Genomic DNA, 23,527 nt, shown 5'->3' on the forward strand with positions numbered 1-23,527 from the left:
GGGAAGCCTCGGTTAAAAAGTTACCTTCTGACTTAGTCTTTATTTTGAAGTTTTTCTTCACCGGGACGAACCTGCCAGTTGGATCCGACCTCCTGGAGCCCTTGTCCGGATACGCGAAGTCGGTTTCCTCGGTGGTGATTTCTACCTTCGGACTTAGTCGTTTTTTCGAGATGAAAATCCTTCGACCGGGGTAAACCTGGATCTTGATCCGACGTCCGTGGAGCCCTTCTCGGATACGATGGCTGGAAGGTCCCGGTCAACTTTTTACGTTCGGACTTAGTCTCTTTTTCGGATGTTTTTCTTGACCGGGACGAACCACGAAGTCAGGCCGGGTCGCGGTTGAGGCAAGCCGGCTAGAATTTCCGCGTCGAGTCGGTCACTTTATGGAGCTTTTTTCTAAAATTTCTCCAATCTTTTCCAAACTTCTGGGGCTTCACCCAGATGTTCTTTTAAGGTTCTTTTGGGGTCCACAGCTCACCCCAAGGGTCCAGAAGTTCTGTGATGGTCCTTGGGAAGTGCGGACTTCAACTCCCAGAGTGCACCTGGCGCAAACTCCTTTTTGGCCACTGGGCAGTGGTCAGCTGGTCACTTTTTCAGGAGTTGGTGCAGGGGACTCTGGTTAGCAATTTTTCACCTGTAGCAAACAGGGAGTCCCTCCTTGAACCAGTGGAAGCCAGGCAAAGTCCTTCTTGTGGTGAAGCCCAAGTGTGCAGCTGGTGCAGTCTTTCTGAGTGCAGGGTCCAGGTGCAGGCCAGGGGTCCAGCAGGGCAGTCCTTCTTCTCCTTGTAGTTCCTTCTTCTTGAAATTTGGTGGGGATCTGAGGCGTGGGTGCAGGTCTGCCAGTTTTATCCTTGCTCCTGGGTGAAAAGCAGGGGGGCCCTGGTCCTCCAATCAGGGACAGGGTCGTCCCCCTGTGATGACCACTTCCTGGGAAGTGTGGCAAAAATCCATCCCAGAAGGCAATAGTCTCTAAAAATCCAAAATGGATGAATCTGATTTTTGGAGGAGAGATCTGGCTGAACCCACCCACTGGTGTGGCTAAAAATCATAAACACACCCCTCTCCTGCCCTCTCCTAATCTAATCAAGGGGGCACCTAGCTGTCTGGGGTTGCAGGATGTGGGGGTGTTGCTGGGTGCTCCAGATGTCCTTCTCTGCCTTTGAAGACCAGTTTGGCAGTCCTCCCCCTTCCTGCTTCCCCATCTGCTGAGGGGAGATTCTCTCCCCCAAGCACATTCCTTTGTGTAAAGTCAGGCCACTTCACACCTCATTAAAGTAGCCTGGCAGAAGCTGCTGCAGGCTGGCCAATCAGAGCACAGCAGCAAAAACAATGCAGAGCTGAAATTGGCAACTTTTTAGGTAAAGTCTAAACTTTTTACCTGCACTAGTTATATTAAATCCAACAACTGGAAGTTGTGGGATTTATTATAACAATCAATTTGATACCAAATTCTTGGTATGTAACATTTAAGGAGACTTTAAAATTTTAAATAAAGTCTGCCCATTCTAGCCTATGAAGGCCATTTACTTCAATGAGGGAAAAACGAATTTGGCTGTTTTTACCTCACCAGGGCTTATAAATCTATTTTTATAAAGTCCCTGCTTATAGTTACATGGCACCCAGCCCTAGGGGCACATAGGGCACACCTTAGGGGTGACTTATATGTAAAAATAAGGTAGTTTAAGACTTTGGAAGTACCTTTAATTCCAAAGTCGAATTTGCATATAACTTTAATTTAAAAGCAGCCAGCAAGGGCACTGGACACTGGACACTGGGCACCTCAGCAATGCACCTAGGTGTGCACCACCTATGCTGTGGTCCCTAAACCTACATGCCCTACCATATACTAGGGACTTATAGGTAGGTTAACTTAGCCAATTATAATTAGCCTAATTTGCATATCCATTTTACACAGAGCACAGGCCCTGGGACTGGTTAGCAGTACCCAGGGCACCATCAGAGTCAGGAAAACACCAGCATAAAGTGGAAAATGGGGGCAAAAAGTTAGGGGGCCTCTGCAATCAGCCCCAGTTTCTCACAACTCTGGACTTAGTAAATGCGGGGAAGCCATTATAGCCGTGTACTGGACATAGGTCCTGTGTCCAGCTACATAATGATAACTCCGAACCTGGGCATGTTTGGTATCAAGCTTGTCAGAATCATGTCCCAATAATGTTGCCAGTCTTGGTTGTATGATTCCATGCACTCTGGGGGCACCTTATAGGACCCCAGCATTGCTCCTACTAATCTTCCGGGGTTTTCCGGGCAGCCCGTGCTGCTGCCACCCCTCAGACAGGTTTCTGCCCTCCTGCTGCTTGACCAGCTCAGGCAGAGGAAATCAGAAGAAAGGATTTCCTGTGGGGGAGGGAGATAGGGAAATAGGTTTTACATGGCTTGGGAGGGGTAGTGCCCCCCCCCCCCCCTCTCCCAACCCCCCCCCCCCCCCCCCCCAAGCCACCAATATTCTTTGAAGGGCACATTTGGTGCCCTCCTTGCATAGACTGGTTTGCACCAGTCCAGGGACCCTATGTCCCTGCTCTGGCGTGAAACTACACAATGGAAAGGGGAGTGACCACTCCATGGTCCATCACCACTCAGGGGTGGTGCCCAGAGCTCCTCCAGGTGGCCACTTGATTCTGCCATCTTGAATCCAAGGTGGGCAGAGGCCCCTGGGAGCATCTGAGTGGCCAGACAGGTGACATCACATTCCCCTCCTTGATAGGTGGTCACTCCACTAGGTGACCAGTCCCCTTCCTGGGCTATTTAGGGTCTCCTTCTCGGGCGGGTCCTCAGATTCAACGTGCAAGATTCCAGCAGGACTCCCCTGCATAGTTTACTTCATCTCCTGGCCACCGGGACTGCAACTGGACCCTCCAGAAACCGACAGTCAGCAACATTGTTACTCTGGCTCCTTCCTGGAGCTGCAACATTTCCCTCGCTATGCATCCTCTGAGGGTGATGAGTCTTCAGCCTGCCTAAGAAGTAAGAAGAAATCTCTCTTGGAGTGAAGGAGTCACTCCCCTGCATCCGCAGGCATCCACCTCCGTGACAACCGGCTGTGTGGATCCTCTCTCCTCCTGAACTGTGGATCCTGCATCACAGGTGGTGGTCTGGAGTTGGTCCCCTTGGTCCTCTCTACCAGCTGTCCAACTTGGGAGACGGTAAGCCCTTGCCTCTCCTTGCAGGACCGTACCCCTGTGCACCGTGACTCTTGCAGCTGCCAAGGCTTGATTGTTCCTCCTCCAAGGGATCCTCAGGTTTTGTGTAGCCTTGACCCCAGCACTCAACCCTGCAAAGCACAGTCTCCTACCTGCTGCTCCAGCGACGCAAGACTCCTCTTCAGGTGGGCTGCGTGGGCCTCACTGTGACTCCTGTGCCTGATGCCTGTGAGTTGCCTGTGGGGGCTTCCTCTGCTTCTTGTGTCTCTCTCAGTTGCTGAGGGTCACCTCGGACTCCCCTCCTTGGGTTGAGTCCGCTGGACCTTGCTGGTCCATTTCAGCCTTGCAAAACTTTCTTCTCTGACTCTTGCATTTGCCAAGGCTTGGTGGTGGTTTCCCAGCACCACTGACTGACAGCATCACGACCGCTGATGTGGGACATCACTTGCATCGCTTCTGGAACTCCTCTTCTGCTCCTGTGCTGCACTGCAGGCTTTTTTCATCAACCGTCAAACTGGTTCTGCGTTCACAGAAGGTAGGGTAGTGGCTCCTGCCACAGCCGGGCACTCCAACTCGAACTGGGCTTGGTCCCATTCTTTTACAGGTTCTCTTATGTCAGGATCCACCTTTGGTTTCTTCCAATCTTGTCTGCGTCTTGCACAGTCCTTTTTCAAAGTTCTCTTGTGGGTTTTGAAAAGAGCCAGGCACTTACCTCTTCTCTCCTGGTCGCGGGGGCACCCTCATACTTAATTTTTGAGGGTCCTAGTTCCTCCAGCTCCCTTCTGCTGATCCAGTTCCTTGGGTGGGGGACTGCCTTTCACATTCCACTTACTTGGTATATGGTTTGGTCTCCCCATAGGGCCTTCACTGTTTTCTATTGTTTCTACTATTTGCTATTGCTTTCTATGCTAATCACGGACTTCCAATGTGTACTTAATAATGTGTTTACTTACCTCCTATTGGAGTATTGCCTATTCAGTATTTTAGTACTTGTGTTACCATAATAAAGTGCATTTATTTTTGTAACACTGTGTGGTTCTTTCATGTGTGTAAGTGCTGTGTGACTGTAGTCGTATTGCATAAGCTTTGCATGTCTGCTAGATAAGTCTTGACTGCTCAATCACAGCTACCTCTAGAGAGCCCAGGCTTCCTAAATACTGTCTACACCTCACTAATAGGGGATACCTGGACCTGGTATAAGGTTAGAAGGTGGAAGGTCACTTAGCGGGACTGTTTTCTTGAACTCATTGTCCTGAAAATCGTCCAATGCGTGGCAGTCAGAACTAGTTTTCCACTCGTGCACTAGGTATTTTTCTACATCTTTAAAGTCACATTGTTCTTCTGTCTCAGGAAATCCTTTTAGAAACTTCACCGGTTCAGCAGTTAAAGTTCCAAGCTTTGTTCCGATTTTGCTCATGGTGTCATTACCCGTAAGAATATGTGCCTTGATAAGTACAGTGGCCATCTCTGGGTCAAGTTTTGTGTACAGAATATGAACCAGCATTAAGAGCCTTTTCCCACCTGTTCCATAACGTGTCCATAATTCTGACAATCCTTGACTTACGAACATTGCAACAAATCTAAGTAGCACAATAATATCTGTCATTTGACAGTACAATGACTCGATTGGAACCATTTCGCACAACCCCCCAAACATGTGGCACAACACAGATCAGCTTCCTTCAATTTGCTGTACAGTTCTTGAACAATATGGAATATTTCTCTGCAAGCACCAACTCCTCATTGACCTTCATTCCGCTTGCAATAATTGAAAATTCAGTGTTCACTGAAGCATCAGCAATATTTTGGTAAGTTAACATCTCGAAGCTAGCTTGTTCGATGTTGATGACCAGAATTTATCACGTTGCACAGGTATAGGTGTCAAATTTTTGATGCTGGCAAGGTCAGTTGCTCCACTTGTAGATATTCGCCTGATTCTCTCACATTCTTTGACAGATAGTTTAGGATAACTGTCAAAGACAGTGTGCAGTTCTGGTAGGGTGCACATTGACTTTGATATCTATAACAGTCTGAACGACCTCGCCGAAGTTTTGCATGGATGAAATCTTGACCATTAGCAATTGTCACATATAGTCCATAATAACAGCAGGTTTCATTGAGGACACCTTTTCCAATTGAAATTCTTCAGGTGAATGTTTTTTTTCGAGCTCTTATGAGTTTGTGCTTCACTGGTTTAGTTGCCGCATTTCCATCAAATAATTTGTTTGTTGGAAGAAGACCATGCAACAGAATGTCCTTGATAAATTCACCACTTTCTTTTGCTACATCCATCTCTCTGTGCTTACAAAAGTTATTTGGTAACCTGTTTTGTAGTGGCTGGTTAGACGAAACTCTTACGGCAATTAAAGCCTGGAAGTTTGACTGTAGTGATTGTCAAACAGCTTTTTCTCTTTCAATACAAATCTCTCTTGCTTCAGTTCTGTGTATAGTTTCGATCTGGGTTCCAGGACATCTGGTAGATGGGTCTTTATATCGTTATCCACATATTGTTTGGTCATGAAGTTGTGAAGTCAAACAGGCTCAGTGATTTCAAGGGGCTTTCCTTGCTGCTGCATCGACTGAAGAAGGCTGTCAACATGTTTATTAAAACGCCCCCCTCTCTTTCCCACAAGTTCATGGCGAGGAACAGTTTCACTGTGATACATTCATTTTTAATTTATCATCTCTGAAATCATTGCAAATAGGCAGGACTTCATGGTAAACTTCCTTCCATTGAGCAACATATTTACTTTTACATATCTGACCAACAATTCCCTTGCAGCTTTTCTGTGATAGCTAGATCGTCTGTTCCAGTTTCATATCTGGAGCCACAACATTGAACCTTACCTCTGTCACTAGAAAATGTCTTTGGATGAATTTTCTATAAAGGTGTGGTTTTTCCACCTCTCGCCTTTTCACTCTTTCAAAATACCAGGACCCATATCTCAGGTAGTTTATGCAGTCAAATTCACAAAACACAATAATCAGTGACTCCACAGTCATAACGTGCAGCTCCAGTCATCTTCCCTGTAAGCATGTACTACGTTTTTCACTAGAGCTATCATGTGTAAAACATTTCCCCAGTACTTGCAAAGTTCTGATTTTTCTTCACATTCTTTGACAAACTCTATGAACTTGGTTTTCAGGTGAACATTGCCTGGCTTTGCATTATGTCATTTGAATGGAGTGTACCCTGTGCCTTATTCCCTTCCGAGATAAGCTATGCAAAACCTAATTTGTAATTCTTGTTCAGGAAAGCATTCCAACGCAATGTTTCTATAGCCTCTGATATGATGAGCATATAAGGAGCAAACATGAGGTCGGCTCAATATTGACTAGACGATTTTGCTTCCAGAGATTTCAGCCTCAATAAGTTCATTGTCTATGCCCCATCGACTGAGATAACTTCCTGCACACCACAGCCCAACTTTTGTCATGTGGAAAACACCCGCCATTGGATAAAGATCATCAAATTCTACTGGATTGCTCATAAAAATGTCAGCTACAATACGGAAAACACCATTGCAGAAAATTGGCAGGATAGGCTGGTCTTAAAGCTCAGCACACAAAATTTGGAATTTTGTTTAGGGCTGTGTTTACAGTTGCATATTTTGTGACTGGAGGAGGTATTAGTGGTAAAAACCCAATCTTTTTCAGTGGGATGATATTCTGGGAGACCAGAGCATGAATTTCAGCCCACAGAGGAACTGGCTTTTCTTCATCCTTCAGAAAAACCAACATGATAAATTCAGTTAAACCAGCTTTGTGGACCGCAGTATAAGGTAGAAGAGGATCCATGTCCTCAGCCACTTTGAAACTTTCTGGTACACTGGGACGTCTTGATGGCTTGTAGTGATTTGCACATGTTGGCAACGCAGTTGGGTTATAAGTTTGCAGCTTAGCTTGTTTATACTAACAGCTGACACAACTTGTTGGTACATTCTTGAAAAAGCCCCCTGGCAGTATCATGTGTGCTGGATTTTTCAGACAAAGCAATTGTAAATCCTTTCCTGGTAAAGTGACTTGGAATTGGTGTGCTGTTGGATTCCATGATTTAACAGCATGACCTGCTAACAAGTTCCTGCTCCATACCGTGTCATAACTTGTTGATACATCAGTCCTATTCATTATAGTGATAAGCTCTCTACTTTTGCCCTTGTATTAGATTGCGTGTGGCATTCATCATGTGTAGCAAAGTTTTCTTTTTGCCATGATGTAATTCATAAAACATGATTTAGAAAAAAAGTACATTTGCACAGCATAAGCCTGTCAGTTCATGGTATTGTCTTCCACTTCTTCGCTTATATCTTCAAAACCATCATCAATGTTGTTGGCTTCTGTTTCAAACTCAAGAACTTTAGTTTATAACAGTTTTGCTTTGCTGATATCAAACAATGATCTAAAAAAAAATGTTAAGACAACATCAGGCATTCTTGTTGACTCCTGTGATTTGCGGAGCTCTGGGGCATCACAAAACTTATCATTAAGTCTAAAATCTAAATCTTCTAGGACGTTTCTTAAAATGGTTCCTGCTGATTTCACTGCATCCTCTGATCTTATTTTGGCAGCAAGATCTTCAGGAATCAGATCAGCTGAGAACGCCATAAGTGGCTTAATTATTTTGTTAGACAGACAAAAGTGAATTCGGTCATTGCACATGCTCACCAGAAAAATCTTAATTCCTTTATTATTGGTCAATACAGTTGAATCAATGTTGACCATTGCTCCTCCGGTCTCACTGAGGGTGAACCCGTAGCCAGCACTCAAAAGTGACTTTAAAACGTAATTTGCTTTTTCAAAGAGTGCAAACTTAACTGAAGACTGGTGGTTACGTTGCTGCTGGGAGCTCATTGTACGTTCATATTTTTGAATATATGGCATGCATGCAATTTGGTTGGGCATACAAATCGTCTGCATATACATTCACTTCACTGTTAAGATCAGGTACTCGGCTAAAAACTTAATCTTGGAAGAAGCTAGCTGCAGATAAACACACTTTTGCCCTTTGAGACCTACGTACTCTGTACTTTGTTCTTTTGTCAGTCCGTTTGCCCTTGTCCTGACTAAACCACAGCTAACATATTGAAGATCCTCTGCTTTGTGATCAGTTTTTGGAGGTGGGCAAGGGGTAGCCATCAATCTTCTAAGTGTATGGGCATTGGTTTTACTTGTCGTTGCTGTCTCAAAAGACTCGGATTCTTGTTATTCACTGATTTGCTGTATTTCTGCAGCATCTCAAACTTTCTTCTGTACAGCCCGATGAGATATTAGCTTTTCTTTTGAATTAGTTTGGCATATGATACATTTTTCTGTGTTGAAGGAGTCCTCAGATATTCTAGTTAGCAACACTCTGCAGGAGGTAAAGATGTTTATGAATTTGAATTAACGGAAAACCTGAAACAAAAACAATATTACCAATCTGATGGCTAAAACACATTATAGACCTGCCATTTTTAAAAATAGCGGGTTGCTCTGAGAAGTTATTTTCTGTTTCTATAAGATTGCTTGACCCTGAAAACCTATGTTTTGACCCCAAAATGAAGGATATAGGTCTCTTGGTTCCTGAAATACTACATCATCACTGCAACACATCCGCCATTGTTTAAAATGTCGGCCAGAAAAATTCAGCCTACATTAGCAATGTCTACCCAACCTAAATTACGTTTTTTCAAATGATAGGAAAACACAAGTCAAAAATGAAAATCTCTGGACAACAATTTTTTACAGAGGTATAACAAGGGCCAGGACTAAATGACAAGACATTGTTTATTACTTATTTCATTTGTATACCTTTGATTTAGCTTTTACATCTATAAGGCTACACTTAGCAGCAGTAGCTTGCAATATAGGCAACACACTTCCTTATATGGAACTCAAGTCATCAGAGCCTTCCTAGAAGGTCCTTAGTCATTCTGCAAGGGTGCCTCTAGCTCCCACATGCAATCTCAGTATTATACTATCAAGGTTGATGGGCCCTCCATTTGCGCCCCTTCACTCCTGCCCCTCCAGTTTTTATCTGGAAGGTAGAATTCTGTGTCGATGAGCTTCAGGCACTAACTTTAGGAAGCTTCTTCTAAATACATAGAGATAGGTTGTACATGACACCAACCCCAGATTTCTTCCAAAAGTGATCTTACAGTTCCACCTTAATCAGTCCATTGAACTGCCTGTCTTTTTCCCTAGCCTTACTCATTTGCAGAAATGGGTCTGCATACCTTAGGTCAGTGGTTCCCAACATGTGGTCCGGGGGGACCACTGGGGGTCCGCAACTGCTTATAAAATTAAATAATATTAACAGGTTAGGTCCCCAGCTTTTAGTAATGACTCAGTGGGGGGTGCCCAGATTTAAAAAATGATTCACTGGGGGGTCACCATGTTCCAGTAATGATACATTGAGGGTCCACAGAAGTCAAAGGGTTGGCAACCCCTGCCTTTGATGTAAAACAAGCTCTTATGTATTACATTGATAGGACCAAATCATTTAGAAAGACACAACAACTATTTGTTGCTTTCTCTAAACCTCACAAAGGAAGGGCCATTTCTAAATCAGGTATTGCACAATAGATTGTTAAATGCATCTAGGCATGCTATGCTAACGCTAAAAGAACTTTACCCATTCCTCCTACAGCGCATTCCACTCATAAAAAAGGAGCTTCAGTGGCCTTCCTAGGAAATCAATCTGTAGCTGTCATATTTGAAACAGATACATGGTCTACACCGCATACATTTACAAATGGAACTATGAAGATGTACTGGCTCGCCAGCAAGCCAGTGTTGACCAAGCAGTTCTATGTGCACTATTTCAAACAACTAATTCCCACAGGTAGCCACTGTCTATGCTAAGCATTGGTATCTACAGCCACACATGTCTCAATAGGAAAATGTTAATATCCCAGTAAGCATCTGTTTCTGGCATGTAGTGCTGTAGATTCACGTGCGCCCACCCTCCTCGCCGGACACCTGTGCTTGTTACAGTTGCTTTCACTAGTTTTTTCACAAACTCCTTTCACATGGACCTCTCTTTATTCTTCTCTTCGCTTCACGTTCCATCCTCACCCGCCATGTAGGAAAACAATTTAACAGTGGAGTTGATGACCATGCCCACTACCCGCAAGAGAAGAAGTCACGTTACCTGGTGACTCGAAAGACTTTCTTTGATGAAAAACAACTTCAACACATTCCAGTCCATCACTAGATGGCAGGATTATTTCGAGCATGTGAATCTATAGCACTACATGACACAAACAGATGTTTACTTGGCATGTAACATTTTCTTTTCTCTAATAAGAATATCCCCTAAATGGAGCCTCAGTGCATTTCTAGCACCATTTAAGGGTCCTGCATTCATCCAGTATTTAGGGCTTCCATACATCTTTATTCAAAGCAGATTTCCTTTTTGTCACTTCAACTCATGGATTGAGTTAAGTTCAAGCCGGAATTACACAGTCTTCCATTCTAAATTGTGACTGCGGTTTTGTAAAAGAAGACTGTAAGTGATAGAGCCATCTAGTTGCAGATTCCTTATCTTAGAATTTCCCCCAGGCATCAGTCTGAATCTGGAGATTTTTCTTGAGGAGTACCCCTGCGCACCGTTAGGTGGCATCCATCAACTCTGCGTCCGTTGTCAGCTTCGTCCGATCCGGACATATCTCACGTTCTATATAGGCACCACGTTGGCACCTTGACATCAGATCTTTTCTTTCAGCGCCAACCTGCACTGATCCAAAGAAGAGCAACCCCTCAGTCGCTTTTTGACTAGCCTTTGCCGATAAAGATTATTAAGTGTCTACACTCCTGATATGTCAAGGATTTCTTAGCATAAGACAGTGTTCAAGCCCTGCGGGTCCTTGTCAATGGGCGATGTCCATGACAAAGGCACACCTCTTGTGCTCTCCTGTGAACAGGACCATTGCCTGGTGCCATTGACCTGCTCCAACTTGTAGGAAGCTGGCCTGGTGTGTGGTGAGTACCTATGGTGATATCACCCTATACCAGGTCCAGTAATCCCCTATTAGGTGTAGTCAGTGTCTAGGAAGCCGGACTCTCTAGAGGTAGCTGTGGTTGAGCAGCCAAGGCTTATCCAAGAGACATGCAAAGCTCATGCAGTACCACCTATAGTCACACAGCACTTACATACATGAAGGAACCACACAGTCTTACAAAAATAAAGGTACTTTATTTTAGTGACACAAACACTAAGATACTATATAGGCAATACTCTCTTAGCAGGTGAGTAAACATACTATAATATACACCTTAGTTGTCGTGAATGAGCCTAGAAAGTAATAGAAAACAGTGCAATAACAATAGATAATAGTGACCCTAGGGGGAGCCCAAACCATATACTAAAAAAATGGAATGCGACTGATGGACCCCCACCTAGGTAAGTGGAATCTGGAGAGGGGAACTGGAGGGACTAGGAACCCCAAAAGGTATGTACCAGAATGCCCCCTCAGCGACCATGAGAGAAGAGGTAAGTACTTGTTTTTTTCCTAACCCACAGAGAAACTTGAGAAAAGGATTGAGCAAGACCCATGCAACACTGCAAAAAACAGAAGATGGATCCAGACAGAAGAGGATGTGCAAATGAAGAAGACCAAGTCCAGTTCCCATTGAAGTGTCAGGTTGGGGCAGGAGCCACTACCCCCCCTTCTGGAGATAAAGGGCCAGGTCGACGGTGAAGAGCAGGAGTCAGCTATGCAGCAGAGGAAGAGTTCCAGAAGTGATACAGTCGATGTCCCACATCGGAAGAAGAGTTGTGGTCCGTTGGTGGTGTGGAAAAACAACCAATAAGCCTTGGCAAAGGCAAAAGTTGCAGAAGAGGATTTGCAGAGCTGCCGGGGACCAGAAACGTCCAAGGGGATTCAACCCAAGGAGGGGAGTCCCAGGCGTCCCCTAGCAGTTAGGGACCAGGAAGGTCAAAGAGGTCTCAACCCAAGGAGGGTACTCCCAGGTGTCAGGAGAGCAAGAAGTCTTGGATGCACTCCCCACAGGCAGCAGGCCCAGGAGTCGCAGTGAGGCCCACTCAGCACACCTGGAAAGGAGTCCCATGTCGCTGGAGCAGCAGGCAGGAGACCACACGTTGCACGAAAGAGTGCTGAAGGCCGGGGCTACACAGAGCCTGAAGATCCTTCGGAAGAAGAGCCAACAAGCCTTGGTAGCAGCAAGAATCGTAGTTCACAGGGGTACCAGCCTGCAAGGAAAAGACTCACCATCTCCAAAGTTGGACAGCTGGTAGAGGGGACCAAGGAGACCACTCAAGACCACTACCTCTATTGCAGGATCCACGCAGAGTTGCAGGAGAGAGGACCCACACAACCGGTCCTCATTGCAGTTGGTGCCTGCAGATGTAGGGGGGGGTGACTCCTTCACTCCAAGGGAGATTCCTACTTGCTTCTTTGTGCAGACTGAAGACTTGCCGCCCTCAGAAGATGCACGGCCGGGTAAATGTTGCAGTTGCCTGAAGGAGCTGGAGAAACAATGTTGCAGAGTGAAGTCGTTGCTTGAGCTGCAGATTGTAGGTTCCTGTGAACTCCATTTGCGGTTCCAGTGGCCAGAAGGTGAAGTAAATGTTAGAGGATTCCTGCTGGAATCTTGCTCGTCGAATCTGTGGACCCATCCAAGAGGGAGACCCTAAATAGCCCTGGAAATGGGATTGGCCACCTAGCAAGGTGACCACGTATCACGAGGGGGGCTGTGACATCACCTACCTGACTTGACCACTCAAATGCTCCCAGAGGCCTCTCCCCATCTTGGTTTCAGGATGGTAGAATGAAGTGGCCATGTGGAGGAGCTCTGGGCACCACCCCTGGGGTGGTGATGGACAGGGAGTGGTAACTCCCCTTTCCATTCTCCAGTTTTGCGCCAGAGCAGGGACGTGAGGTCCCTGAACCAGTTAAGACTGGTTTATGCAAGGAGGGCACTAAATGTGCCCTTCAAAGCATACCAGAGCCTACCCCTCTCAAACCATTTAACACCAATTTCCAAAGGGAGGTGGTTTTGCCTCCGACTCCCAAAGGAAATAATTTGTTCTGCCTTCCTGGGCTTGAGCTGCTCAAGCAGCAGGATGGCAGAAACCCTTCTGTAGGATGGCGGCAGCACAGGCTGCCCTTGAAAACCACACATACTGGATGGAGCAAAGCTGGGGGTCCCCTAAGAGGCCCCAGAGTGCATGGAATCATACAACCAATACTGGCAACAGTATTAGGGTATGATTCTGACATGTTTGGTACCAAAAATGCCTAGGTTCAGAGTTACCATTATGTAGCTGGGCATAGGTAGTGACCTATGTCCAGTACACGTCTAAAATGGCTTCCCTGCACTCACAAAGTCCAGGAAAATGGAGCTTAAGTTTGTGGGGGAACCTCTGCTCATGCAGGGGTGCCCACACACATAGGTATCTGCACCCAGCCCTCTGGGCTAGAAGGGCTTGCCATAGGGGTGACTTATAGTGACCTGGTGCAGTGACCTGTAGTGAAAAGGGTGCATGTACTCTTTCACGCAGGCTGCAATGGCAGACCTGCAGACACACTTTTCATGGGCTCCCATTGGTGGCATAATACATGCTGCAGCCAATTGGGAACCCCTGGTGCCCCAAAGCCCTGGGTATCTAGGTACCATATACTAGGGACTTACATGGGTATGTCAATTGTGGGGTGTAAAAGGTTAGGGACAACCAAATCCAAAGGGCGAGAGCACAGCTACTGGGGTCCTGGTTAGCAGGATCCCAGTAAACACAGTCAAAACACACTGACATCAGGCAACAAGTGGGGACAGCCATGCCAAAAACAGGTTACTTTCCTGCACAACTGATCCAGCATTCCTGGTGCAACACCTCACCCCTGAGAGCTTGGTTATCCAAGTCTGTACGTTCCAGGGCTCAGTGGCCAGAGGGTTTGCTTCGATGGTCGCCTTGAGGTGATATTGCTAGTTGAGGATGTCTGGCTTTTCAGGGGATGTCCAGTCTACCTTTATGGACATGCCCTTTGATTGCATCAGTCTCTTCGGAGACAAAGCAGACTCAGCGCTCAAGCGCTTCAAGGACTCTCGCGCTGCGGCCAGGTCCTTGGGCCTCGCAGCTGCCCCTTTCAGCCTACTTTTCGCCCTTTTTGTGGCTACAGAAGGGGTGCCCCGCCACATCTGTTCCCCTCCAGCCACAATGGCGTGCATGCTGCCCTTCCTCTTCGTGGCCAGTGTTGAGGGATTCACCGTCCTCGTGGATCAGGGAGATAGGTGTCTGGCCAGGTATCAACCCCCACCTCTGTCTGGAGCTGCTTCCAAACCTTCCTGGTCTGACTATTCCACACCAGGGACCAGTCGGAAGCAGGATTCGCCGTCACCTGATGCCCTTCCCTTCGAGACTACCCCTCCATCCATGCCACCATCCTGCGATCGGATGACGGAGATTCACTTGGCACTTCTCCGCAAGGAGGTTACGGCTCTCTTGGCCAAGGAAGCTATAAAGAAGGTCCCTGTTTCCAGAAGTAGGTCATAGTTATTATTCCCTCTACTTTGTGGCACCCGAAAAGGACAAGGGCCTGCATCCTATCCTAGACCTTCAGTCCCTCAATCTCTTCCTCCAAAAAGAGAAGTTCAAAATGCTCACTCCGGCTCAGGTTTTATCTTACCTGGAGGCAGGAGACTGGATTGGTAGCGTTGGACTTGCAGGATGCTTATTTCCGTATCCTGTTCTGCCTGCCCACAGACATTTCTTGTGGTTCACGGTGGGCCATAAGCATTTTCAGTTCACCATGCTCCCCTTTTGGTTTTACCAGTGCCCCTCAGTTGTTCACTAAGGTGATGACAGTGGTTGCAGCTCATATGTGCAGGTCAGGGGTTTCAGTCTCTTTCCCCCCCCCCCTGATGAAGGCAGGCTTGCCCCAGGCTGTCGTCTCCCACCTCCAGCCTACAGCGGACCTCCTGCATTCAACGGGGTTCAATATAAATGTGCCTAATTGACACCTGACTCCCTCTCAGATGCTTCCTTTTTACCAGAGCTGTTCTTGGCACAGTGCAGTTTCGGGCTTATCCTCCTGAACAGCGAGTCTTGGATATTCAAGCTATGATACCGATGTTTGAGCCTCGATCATGGATTTTGGTGAGAATGACTGAGGCTACTGGGCTTCATTGCTTCCTGCATCCTGTTGGTGAATCTTGCCAGATGGCTTATGCAGGCTCTGGTGTGGGACCTGAAGTTCCATTGGGCGCAGCATCAGGGGAATCTTTCCGACATGGTCTAGATCTCGGAGGGCACTGCGCAAGATCTCCCGTGGTGGTTAACAAAACTGGGATTGGGCCAGTCAGATCCCTCTCCCTTCCCCAGCCAGATCTGACAGTAGTGACAAATGCGTCACTTCTGGGATGGGGCGGCCACTCGGGAGAGGCGGAGATCCAAGGCATGTCATCTTGGGCGGAGTCTGGACTCCAGATCAACCTTTTGGAGCTCCGGGCAATCAGACTGGCATTGAATGCATTGCTTCCCTCTCTCAAAGAGGAAGTAGTTTAGATATTCACGAACAACACGACCACCATGTGGTACTTCAACAAGCAGGGCGGGTGGGCTCTGCACCTCTGGACATGTCTGGAACATCAGGGTATTTCCCTGGTTCAACACCTGGCGGGCTTTCTGGCAGCCAGAGCAGACAAACGCAGCCAACAATGCCTGGTCGATCACAAATGGCGTCTCCATCCGGAGGGGGGGGGGGGGGGGGGGCAGGGTCGACTTCAGCAGTGGGGAGATCCATGGTTATATCTATTCACCTCCGCAGAATACATGCAATGTCACCAGTTTTGCACTTTGAAGTTTTCAAGGCGGCACTTGCTTGGTGATGCTTTTCATTGCGAGTGGAGCTCAGGCCTCCTGTACGCCTTTCCACCTGTACCACTTTTGCTCAGAGTTGTCAATAAGATCGAGAGTGACTGGGTCTAAGTAACCTTGCAGCTCCTGACTGGGCATTAAGAATCTGATATCCCGAACTGTTAAGCATGGCCATCGATCCTCCAATCAGACTGCTCCTTCGGGAGGATCTTCTATTGCAGTAGCAGGGGAAGGTTCAGTCTCTGCCTTTTTTAGTAGAGATTGAGCGGCAGCAGTTGACATCTTTTGACCTTCCACTCAGTCTGTAACATTATCTTGGAAGCTAGGCACCCCTCCACCAACACATTATACGCCTGCTGTAAGAAATTTGTAGTATAGTGTACAGACAAGTCCGAACCCCTCTCTGCCCCTCTTCCCAAGGTCCTCATGTTCATGCTGTCTTTGGCCCAGCAGGGCTCTTCTTTGGGCACCCTCAAAGGTTATTTGTCTGCTATCTCCGCATTTCTGAGTTTATCTGACCAACCCTCTTTGTTTAAGTCTCCTATTGTTAGTCTGTTTAAGGGTCTTAACCATATGTTTCCTCCATCCCCTTTTATCATGCCCTAATAAGATTTAAATTTGGTTGTGACATTCTTAATGTGCGCTCCTTTTACGCCTCTCCACAATTGTCCTCTCAGGCTTCTGACACTAAACACAGCCTTCCTTGTGACCTTTACCTCTGTCCGCAAGGTGATTAAGCTGCAGGGATTATCATCTAAGCCGCCCTACCTTTCCATCCATCCTGACAAAGTGGTGCTTTGCACTAGGGCTTCCATTTTGCCAAAAGTGGTTACACCCTTTCATATAGGCTAATCCTTCACCTTGCCTACTTTTTACCCACCCCCATATACATCTAAGGAAGGGGAGACACTCCTCCGCCTCAACCCAGAAAGAGCGCTGCCATTCTACCTTGATCATACCAAAGAGTTACGGGGGGATGATCAACTCTTTATTAGTTATGTAGGTGTGAAGAAAGGTCGGGCAGTTCAAAAGAGAACCATCTTAATTTGGGAGTTTTCTGCATTAAAATGTGCTATGCATTGGCTAAAAAGCAACCACTGGAGGGTTTGCACGCTGAGGGACAGGTACTTTGCCCGTTTGGTCATGCAGGACTTCCTAGTATGATCTTGGTTCGCAGGCCCACTGCCAGTGCTGGTATTGCTTTGATATCTATTCAAAGGTAAGGAATCTGCAACTAGAAGTCTCTATCAGAAGAACGAGTTACTTTCGGTAACGCCTTATCTCGTAGAGTATATTCTAGTTACATATTCCTTACCAACCCACCCATCCTCCCTGTTCTGCAAACTGATTTTTGGGTACAGGGACTTTCCCGTTCAGGGCCCTAGTTTTGACGCACCAGTGGTCAGTGTTCTTCACGGCTCTTCTAGAGTGGAAAGCCATGAAAAGAAACTGACATCAGGGTGGCTCCTATATTGCACCCGTGACGTCATGTCAGCCCACACAGCACCGGCGACGGACGCGGAGAAGCCCAACACCACTGAATGGCACACCGGGATCCTGCTCGCGAAAGATCTCCTGAATCCTGACTGATGCCTGAGGGAAATCTTAAGTTAAGGAATCTGCAACTAGAATATGTCTCTACCAGATAAGGCGTTACCAAAGGTAAGTAACTTGTTCTTTTTGACGCTTGCATCTAAAGGCACAAAAAAGTTAAGAAACTGACATCAGTTTGCAGGGGTGGTGCTTATATGCAGCTTTGCTCTATCACTTCCAGTGTGGAGTCAGTACAGAACCATCCATGCTATCTACTGGTGTGCAGGAGCTTTCACGAACAAATCTCCAGATCAGTCTGGTGCTGGAAAGATATTCTAAAGGTGTAGTATCTGCGTTTGGATAGTGTCTTCACCATGAAAAGTATTTTTGAAGGTAAATAACTTATTCTTCTGCATTAACATAATGCTCTTATTCAAAATGTAATTTACTTAAATTGAAAAAAGTGTTCCACAGTTCAGAACATGGGTTGTCCAATTCAGATGTTTCACTTCAATGAAGAGTCTTTTTGTTAGACAGATTTGTTTTGTTTTGCCTTTGGGGTGTTCATAGCAGGAAAGAGAATCCTGTGTAACCTAATTATCTGCGTAAGTGCTTTCCAGCGTCATCATTTTTGTTTGTTCCCCCTTCCACAGCCTAATTGCTATGCCAAAGTAATCACAATAGAGTCTCAGAAGAAGATTGTCATCTACTCCAAGCAGGCCATTGGCATCAATGAGGAGATCACCTACGATTACAAATTCCCCATTGAGGAAAACAAGATCCCCTGTCTTTGTGGGACAGAGAACTGCAGAGGCACGCTGAATTAATATCCAAGACTTTGCCCACAAAGGACGCTGGCAATCATCGAAGATTGGGTTGCTGCTACTGCGCCAAAGAGATGTTTGGACAGCCTAGGTCTACTGAATCATGCCACGCCTTTGTGCAGATGTAGATGGGCTCAAGCGGGACAGACTCCTATTTGGGATGAGAGAAGCAGGAGTTTGCCTCTGGATAATGGCACAGTCAGCTAAGCTTTGACATGGAATAAGCCCATCCCCTTTTGAAGGAGACAATGGCATTTCTTTTATTTCTTTTATTTTAACTTATTTTAAACTATTTTTATTTTGCACTGAAACCTCCCAGCTTTTATACCATGGAATTTCCTGTAATGCAGTCTTTTGCAGTTGCTGTTTTTTTAATGTCCCATCAAACTTATGGAAAGCTTTTGTACATGCACCCTACCACTAAACTGTAGGGAAATGTGTGGGAATGGGATGTTTCCCTTTGTGGTTCGGTTTCTCTCATGCCTGTCCAGTCCAGCTAGATAACCTAACTCACTTTTCTAGTTTCTACACACTCTAAGAGCAAGTCCAAATTACTTATTTCCTCTGCTTTAGATAACTTCACTGTATGGATGTGACCTCCTATTTATGCCCTAGTGATTTCAGGAGGTGTGTACATTAACTGGACTGGTAGTGGAAGCAGATTGTGTCAGTAAGTTAGTCAGAAGTCCTCGACACAGAAAATACAAACTGAAAAGCTGAGTTTATGCAATAACATATCTCCAGTATTTTTGGGCTGTCCAATTAACTAAAGCGCTATAATGTCTTAAAGAATAGTCAACTATGACTCTTCCTCGTCTGTTTGCCATCCTCACCCCATACCAGATGCACTTTATATCCAGTCTCCTATAAGGCCTCTGCCCATCTAGTCATTAACCTGTAACCGTTCATTAGCGATATATGCCTTGAATTTGCATGTCTGTTTTATGTTTTTCTGGACCTGCTGATTCCAAATAAGCAGATATGACATTTTTATATGTGAATATTGTCACATTTGTATTCCTTAATAGACTGGTTAAGAGTTGCTTGTAGGTCTCACTGTCTAGCTGCAGGCTGATTTCAACCTTTTTTTTTTTTTAAGAAAGAGCAAGGATGACTCAGTAAATGTATGTTAAGAGTTGTGACCAAGAACTGATTAGGTGAATGGAAAATAAGGGAAATACTGTTGGTCCGAAACAGTAAAAGCAGGGAGGGCAGAAAACTGCAAAGAGGTAATCGAGTCTGGAATGATAAATGTTGATAAAGTACAAACTGCTGAAGAGAGCAAAGCATTTATTGTAGCCATATATAACATTGCTGCATTTTATATGTAATCAGGTTACCCTAAGGAAGCTAGTAGACTGCGAACTGGAGCTCCCTTGTTGAGGTATCACTTTTTCACTGTTAACCTGATGATATCTGCCTAACAGCTTCATCACTGGCAGAATGTGGCACATGGCTTCTCAAGTGTCAAAATGTGGTTAATTTGAAGTAATCTTTGTAGTCTTTCGACTAGACGTATTTTCATGCCTTGGATTATGAAAGTTAATTGTTTCAGCCAGTCACACTTAATCTTGCATCCCAGTCAGATGTTTGTTTACTAAATGTTGTTCTCGGGAGTATGCACTTCCATTAAGAAAACCTTTTTTATCCGAATGGCTTCAGGGCCTGAAGGCTGTGTTTTTCTCTGATCAAATTCTTTTAGCACTTTGCAGGATTCTCATTCACATGAAGCAGGAGAGTCTGAAAATCTGTTGGAAAAAGAAAAGTAATGCACCCAGTTCCTGATATGTATCAGAGTCTAAGCCTCTGGGCCTAATTTGGGACAGATGTCTAGCAAGACAGACAAGTGTTGTTAGGCTGTGAAATACAACCAAAAATATTAACACAACTCCCACAGCTATTTTCACCTTTCTGTGTGTTTGGATCAAAGTCTCAGGCTTTAACTATAAGGACTTGAAAGTTCCAGCCTTTTCCTCAGCCTTATTGTATGTGTCTAGGATGCAGGCCTATTATATGCAGATATTCTTCTCTCGTTGTCTGGTATTGGGGATCTGCATTCTAGACAGTATTTTGTTTGGTAAAACTTAATTCCTCAAATTAACAGACTGGAGAATTTGATTTATCCTCACAAACTGTCAGCCCCCTCGATCAGTCAGTGTGGTGTTCCCTCCAAAGTAGATCATTCTTCTTAATTTGAAAAGACCTGTATGCTAGGGTTTTCCATGAATCATAGGGCCATTTCACTTTTAAGACAAGCCCACACCTCAGAGAAAAGATATCTTCTCTAAAAAAAAAAAAATTAAGTAAAATTTTGGGTTTGTGAACAGCACTTAAAAATGTTCCAATTAGTGTGAAGGATTGCAGTGCAGACCAAAGCCTGTGTTTCCAATTGATGTGGGTCATGTATCTGCCATCTTGATGTCATTTCTGGACTGACTGCTCACATAGAACAAGAAATCTTGCTTCCTGGAAAGGGACTTTGTTGCTTCTGTGAATGGAAAGTGTTACCTCTTCACACCTACCGTCAAATTATTTCTAAGCAAAAACAGTGTTTGTATCTAATCTCCCTTGCTATTTCATCCCATTCCATCCCTTCACAAATTACATAAATGCAGTCCTCTAATTGCTTACTTGGACACCACTCTTGGTGTTACTTGTATTCGCCCCTTTAATGAGCTTACTCAACCCACAAAAAAATACCTCCTATTTACTTCCTATCTTGTTTCATATTTAACTTTTTACAGCCAGTCTACAAAGGAGGATTTTCTTTTTCTTTGCATTACAGGGGATCTTTGTAATGTGCCTTTGACAGTCTGTTTATCTTGCCAATAAAAAAACATATGCATGTTATATATTAACATGGGAAGCCCTATATTAATACCTAGAGCGACAACACACACAGTTGTCATTGTGTTTACTATTACATTAAGGATCAGTCCTCCAGTGTTCGTAAGAAAGGACCAATGCTCTCTGATTTGTGCTTCAGAAGCCAAGCCTCTGGGATTTTTGCAGTCCTCCATCCCTACATAAAACCATATTCTGCTTCCTAGGTTATAGGACCTGGTAATCAGAAAACCATGTGTATTAAATAGTGCTTCCACATTCATGTGGTCCAAACAAAATGAAGGGGCTTAGGAACTTCTTAGTAACAAACACTATATATGTCATTGGCCCTATAGTGCTGTAATGACAATTGTTGACATTTGGTAGTGCAATAATCTTTTAATTTACACTGTTCTGTCTTCACCTCTTTTGTGTTAATGTCCCTTGTCTAGATCATTGACCCTTTTTGACTAGGTCTTCTGTGCAGTTTGGCTTAAAGGATCTGGCATAGAGACGAGGTTTGAGACAAAGTGTATCACTAATACCTGTCAAAACAAAACTGAACCCTATATGAAACCTCAAATCTCAATTGGTTATGCTAGGAAAATACTAAGCTGCATGCTGTGGCTAGTAGTATGTGACCTTTTGGACTTTGCAAAATCGATTTTGAATTCTAAAACCACAGTTGTACATTAAAGAGTATCATATGCATTCAGAAAGAGCTGGAAGCCTTTGAACAATAAAAGGAACCATCATTTGTATTCAAAAACAGTGTTAATATTTCTATTTTGAGTCTACAATCTCAACTCCTCCCCTTAATGTTCGATTAACGAAAAAGTGTGGTTTCATGATAGTTGCAATTTGTAATTTTCAATTTATCTAAGTGCCCTTCACAGTAATTAATCTCGGCTTTAAGCCAAAAGGTAAAAAAAAAAAAAAAATGCTCAGTTTAAATGTAAGGATAGCAGGCGAACAAAACATTTAAATAAAATATATGAATGCTTAAGTTATATTTATATAACTTGTTGTTCTTTTTTTAATTGAACTGGCTTTAGAAACAAAGGAATTTCCTACAACCATTCCCAGGTCTTTCCCTGTTTGAGCGTATTTTTATCAAGACAGAAAACCTATTTTTTATTTTACTGCAACAGATTAACAGAAAAAAGGAGACAATATGAAACGTGCATTGTGACTGCAGTTTTTTTTTTCCAAATACCCTTCGGGGTAGCTGAGCTGACAGGAAAAAAAGGACATAATAACGATTTTCTTTAGCAAAAAGAAATTTGTGAATATTGTAGATGGAAAGGTTGTTTCTTGTAGAAACACATTATTGATATGTAAATATTTGTTTTCATTCATACTTAGGAGATGTAAATAAATTGTATTGTTTTTTTTCTACTGCCGTTGAACTGAAGGTTTGAAATGCCTGATCTATATCCTCCCTGCCTTCCTCCCCAACTTGATTGGTGCATTTAAGTACTGTAATGGGATCAGTTTTTCAAAGATGGAGTCTCTGTTTCCTCTTTTCATATTACAGCCAGCTCCTGTTCATTAAAAAAAAGTCTAACGTTTTAGCGGTGCCTGTGTTTGGTTTGGTTTTTCGATTTGTAGTCAGGGGGGCACACAGCATTGGGCCGTTGGTTGACATTATCTTTTGGAACACCCAAAAATCTAAACCTTTGGCAGATGTCCATTTCCCACTACGGGCTAATTGACATAGATGAACAATGTGTTACAAAATAATTGTAAGTTACATACCACGTTGTACCTAAAACACTCACAAAGGTAATGTATAAAATAGAACACTTTACTCCAGCATCACATGTTTTAACTGAGAATGACCATTGACGTTTAATTTCAAATAAGGCAAACTTTGACAAGCTATCAGTGTGTTACATTTTGTTTTGTGTGCAGGCTTCAGGCAATAAAACTAGAACTAAAGTTAGCTATCCAAGACTGCTGAATATATTCTACTTATTTGCTCCTTTAAAAGCATCCCAGAGTCAAGTTATCATCCTTTCGCAACAGGCTAGCGGGTGGTATTTCTAAGATACCCAACTTGAATACATGAAGTTTGTCACTAGGTTGGTTTCTGAAAGAAAATATCCCTTTTTAGTCATTCATTTGTTGTTGGTTGTTCTGTATAAAAGTAAAGCTAGTACATCCCAAAAATGCTTGCATTACCTTCATCTAAAGTCTTTTGGATAAGTGTTCCTGTTTTAGCATTTCTTGGTCTGTTCTGTTTCTGTGAACTGCAACATTTGGTTAATTTCTGATTTTGATAAAATACAACACAATTAGCTAATATATAAATATGACCATGAGATTTATAAAATGAGGCAGTCTAATTAATTACACACGTTTCATGGTTG

General features: G+C 44.4%; 1 protein-coding gene across 10 annotated transcripts in view; it reads left to right on the forward strand.

The window, feature by feature from the left end:
* Positions 1-22,729, forward strand: part of SETD1A (SET domain containing 1A, histone lysine methyltransferase) — a 905,198-nt gene extending 882,469 nt beyond the window's left edge. For all 10 annotated transcript variants that reach the window (XM_069244167.1, XM_069244168.1, XM_069244163.1 and 7 more), the window contains one exon: positions 18,162-22,729. In XM_069244167.1, coding sequence (XP_069100268.1) covers positions 18,162-18,335 — 174 coding nt within the window. In that variant the 3' untranslated portion in view covers positions 18,336-22,729. The remainder of the gene's footprint in view (positions 1-18,161) is intronic.
* The last annotated feature ends 798 nt before the right edge of the window (positions 22,730-23,527 follow it).

The sequence above is a fragment of the Pleurodeles waltl genome, chromosome 7 (assembly GCF_031143425.1).
Source record: "Pleurodeles waltl isolate 20211129_DDA chromosome 7, aPleWal1.hap1.20221129, whole genome shotgun sequence".
Lineage (NCBI taxonomy): Eukaryota > Metazoa > Chordata > Amphibia > Caudata > Salamandridae > Pleurodeles > Pleurodeles waltl.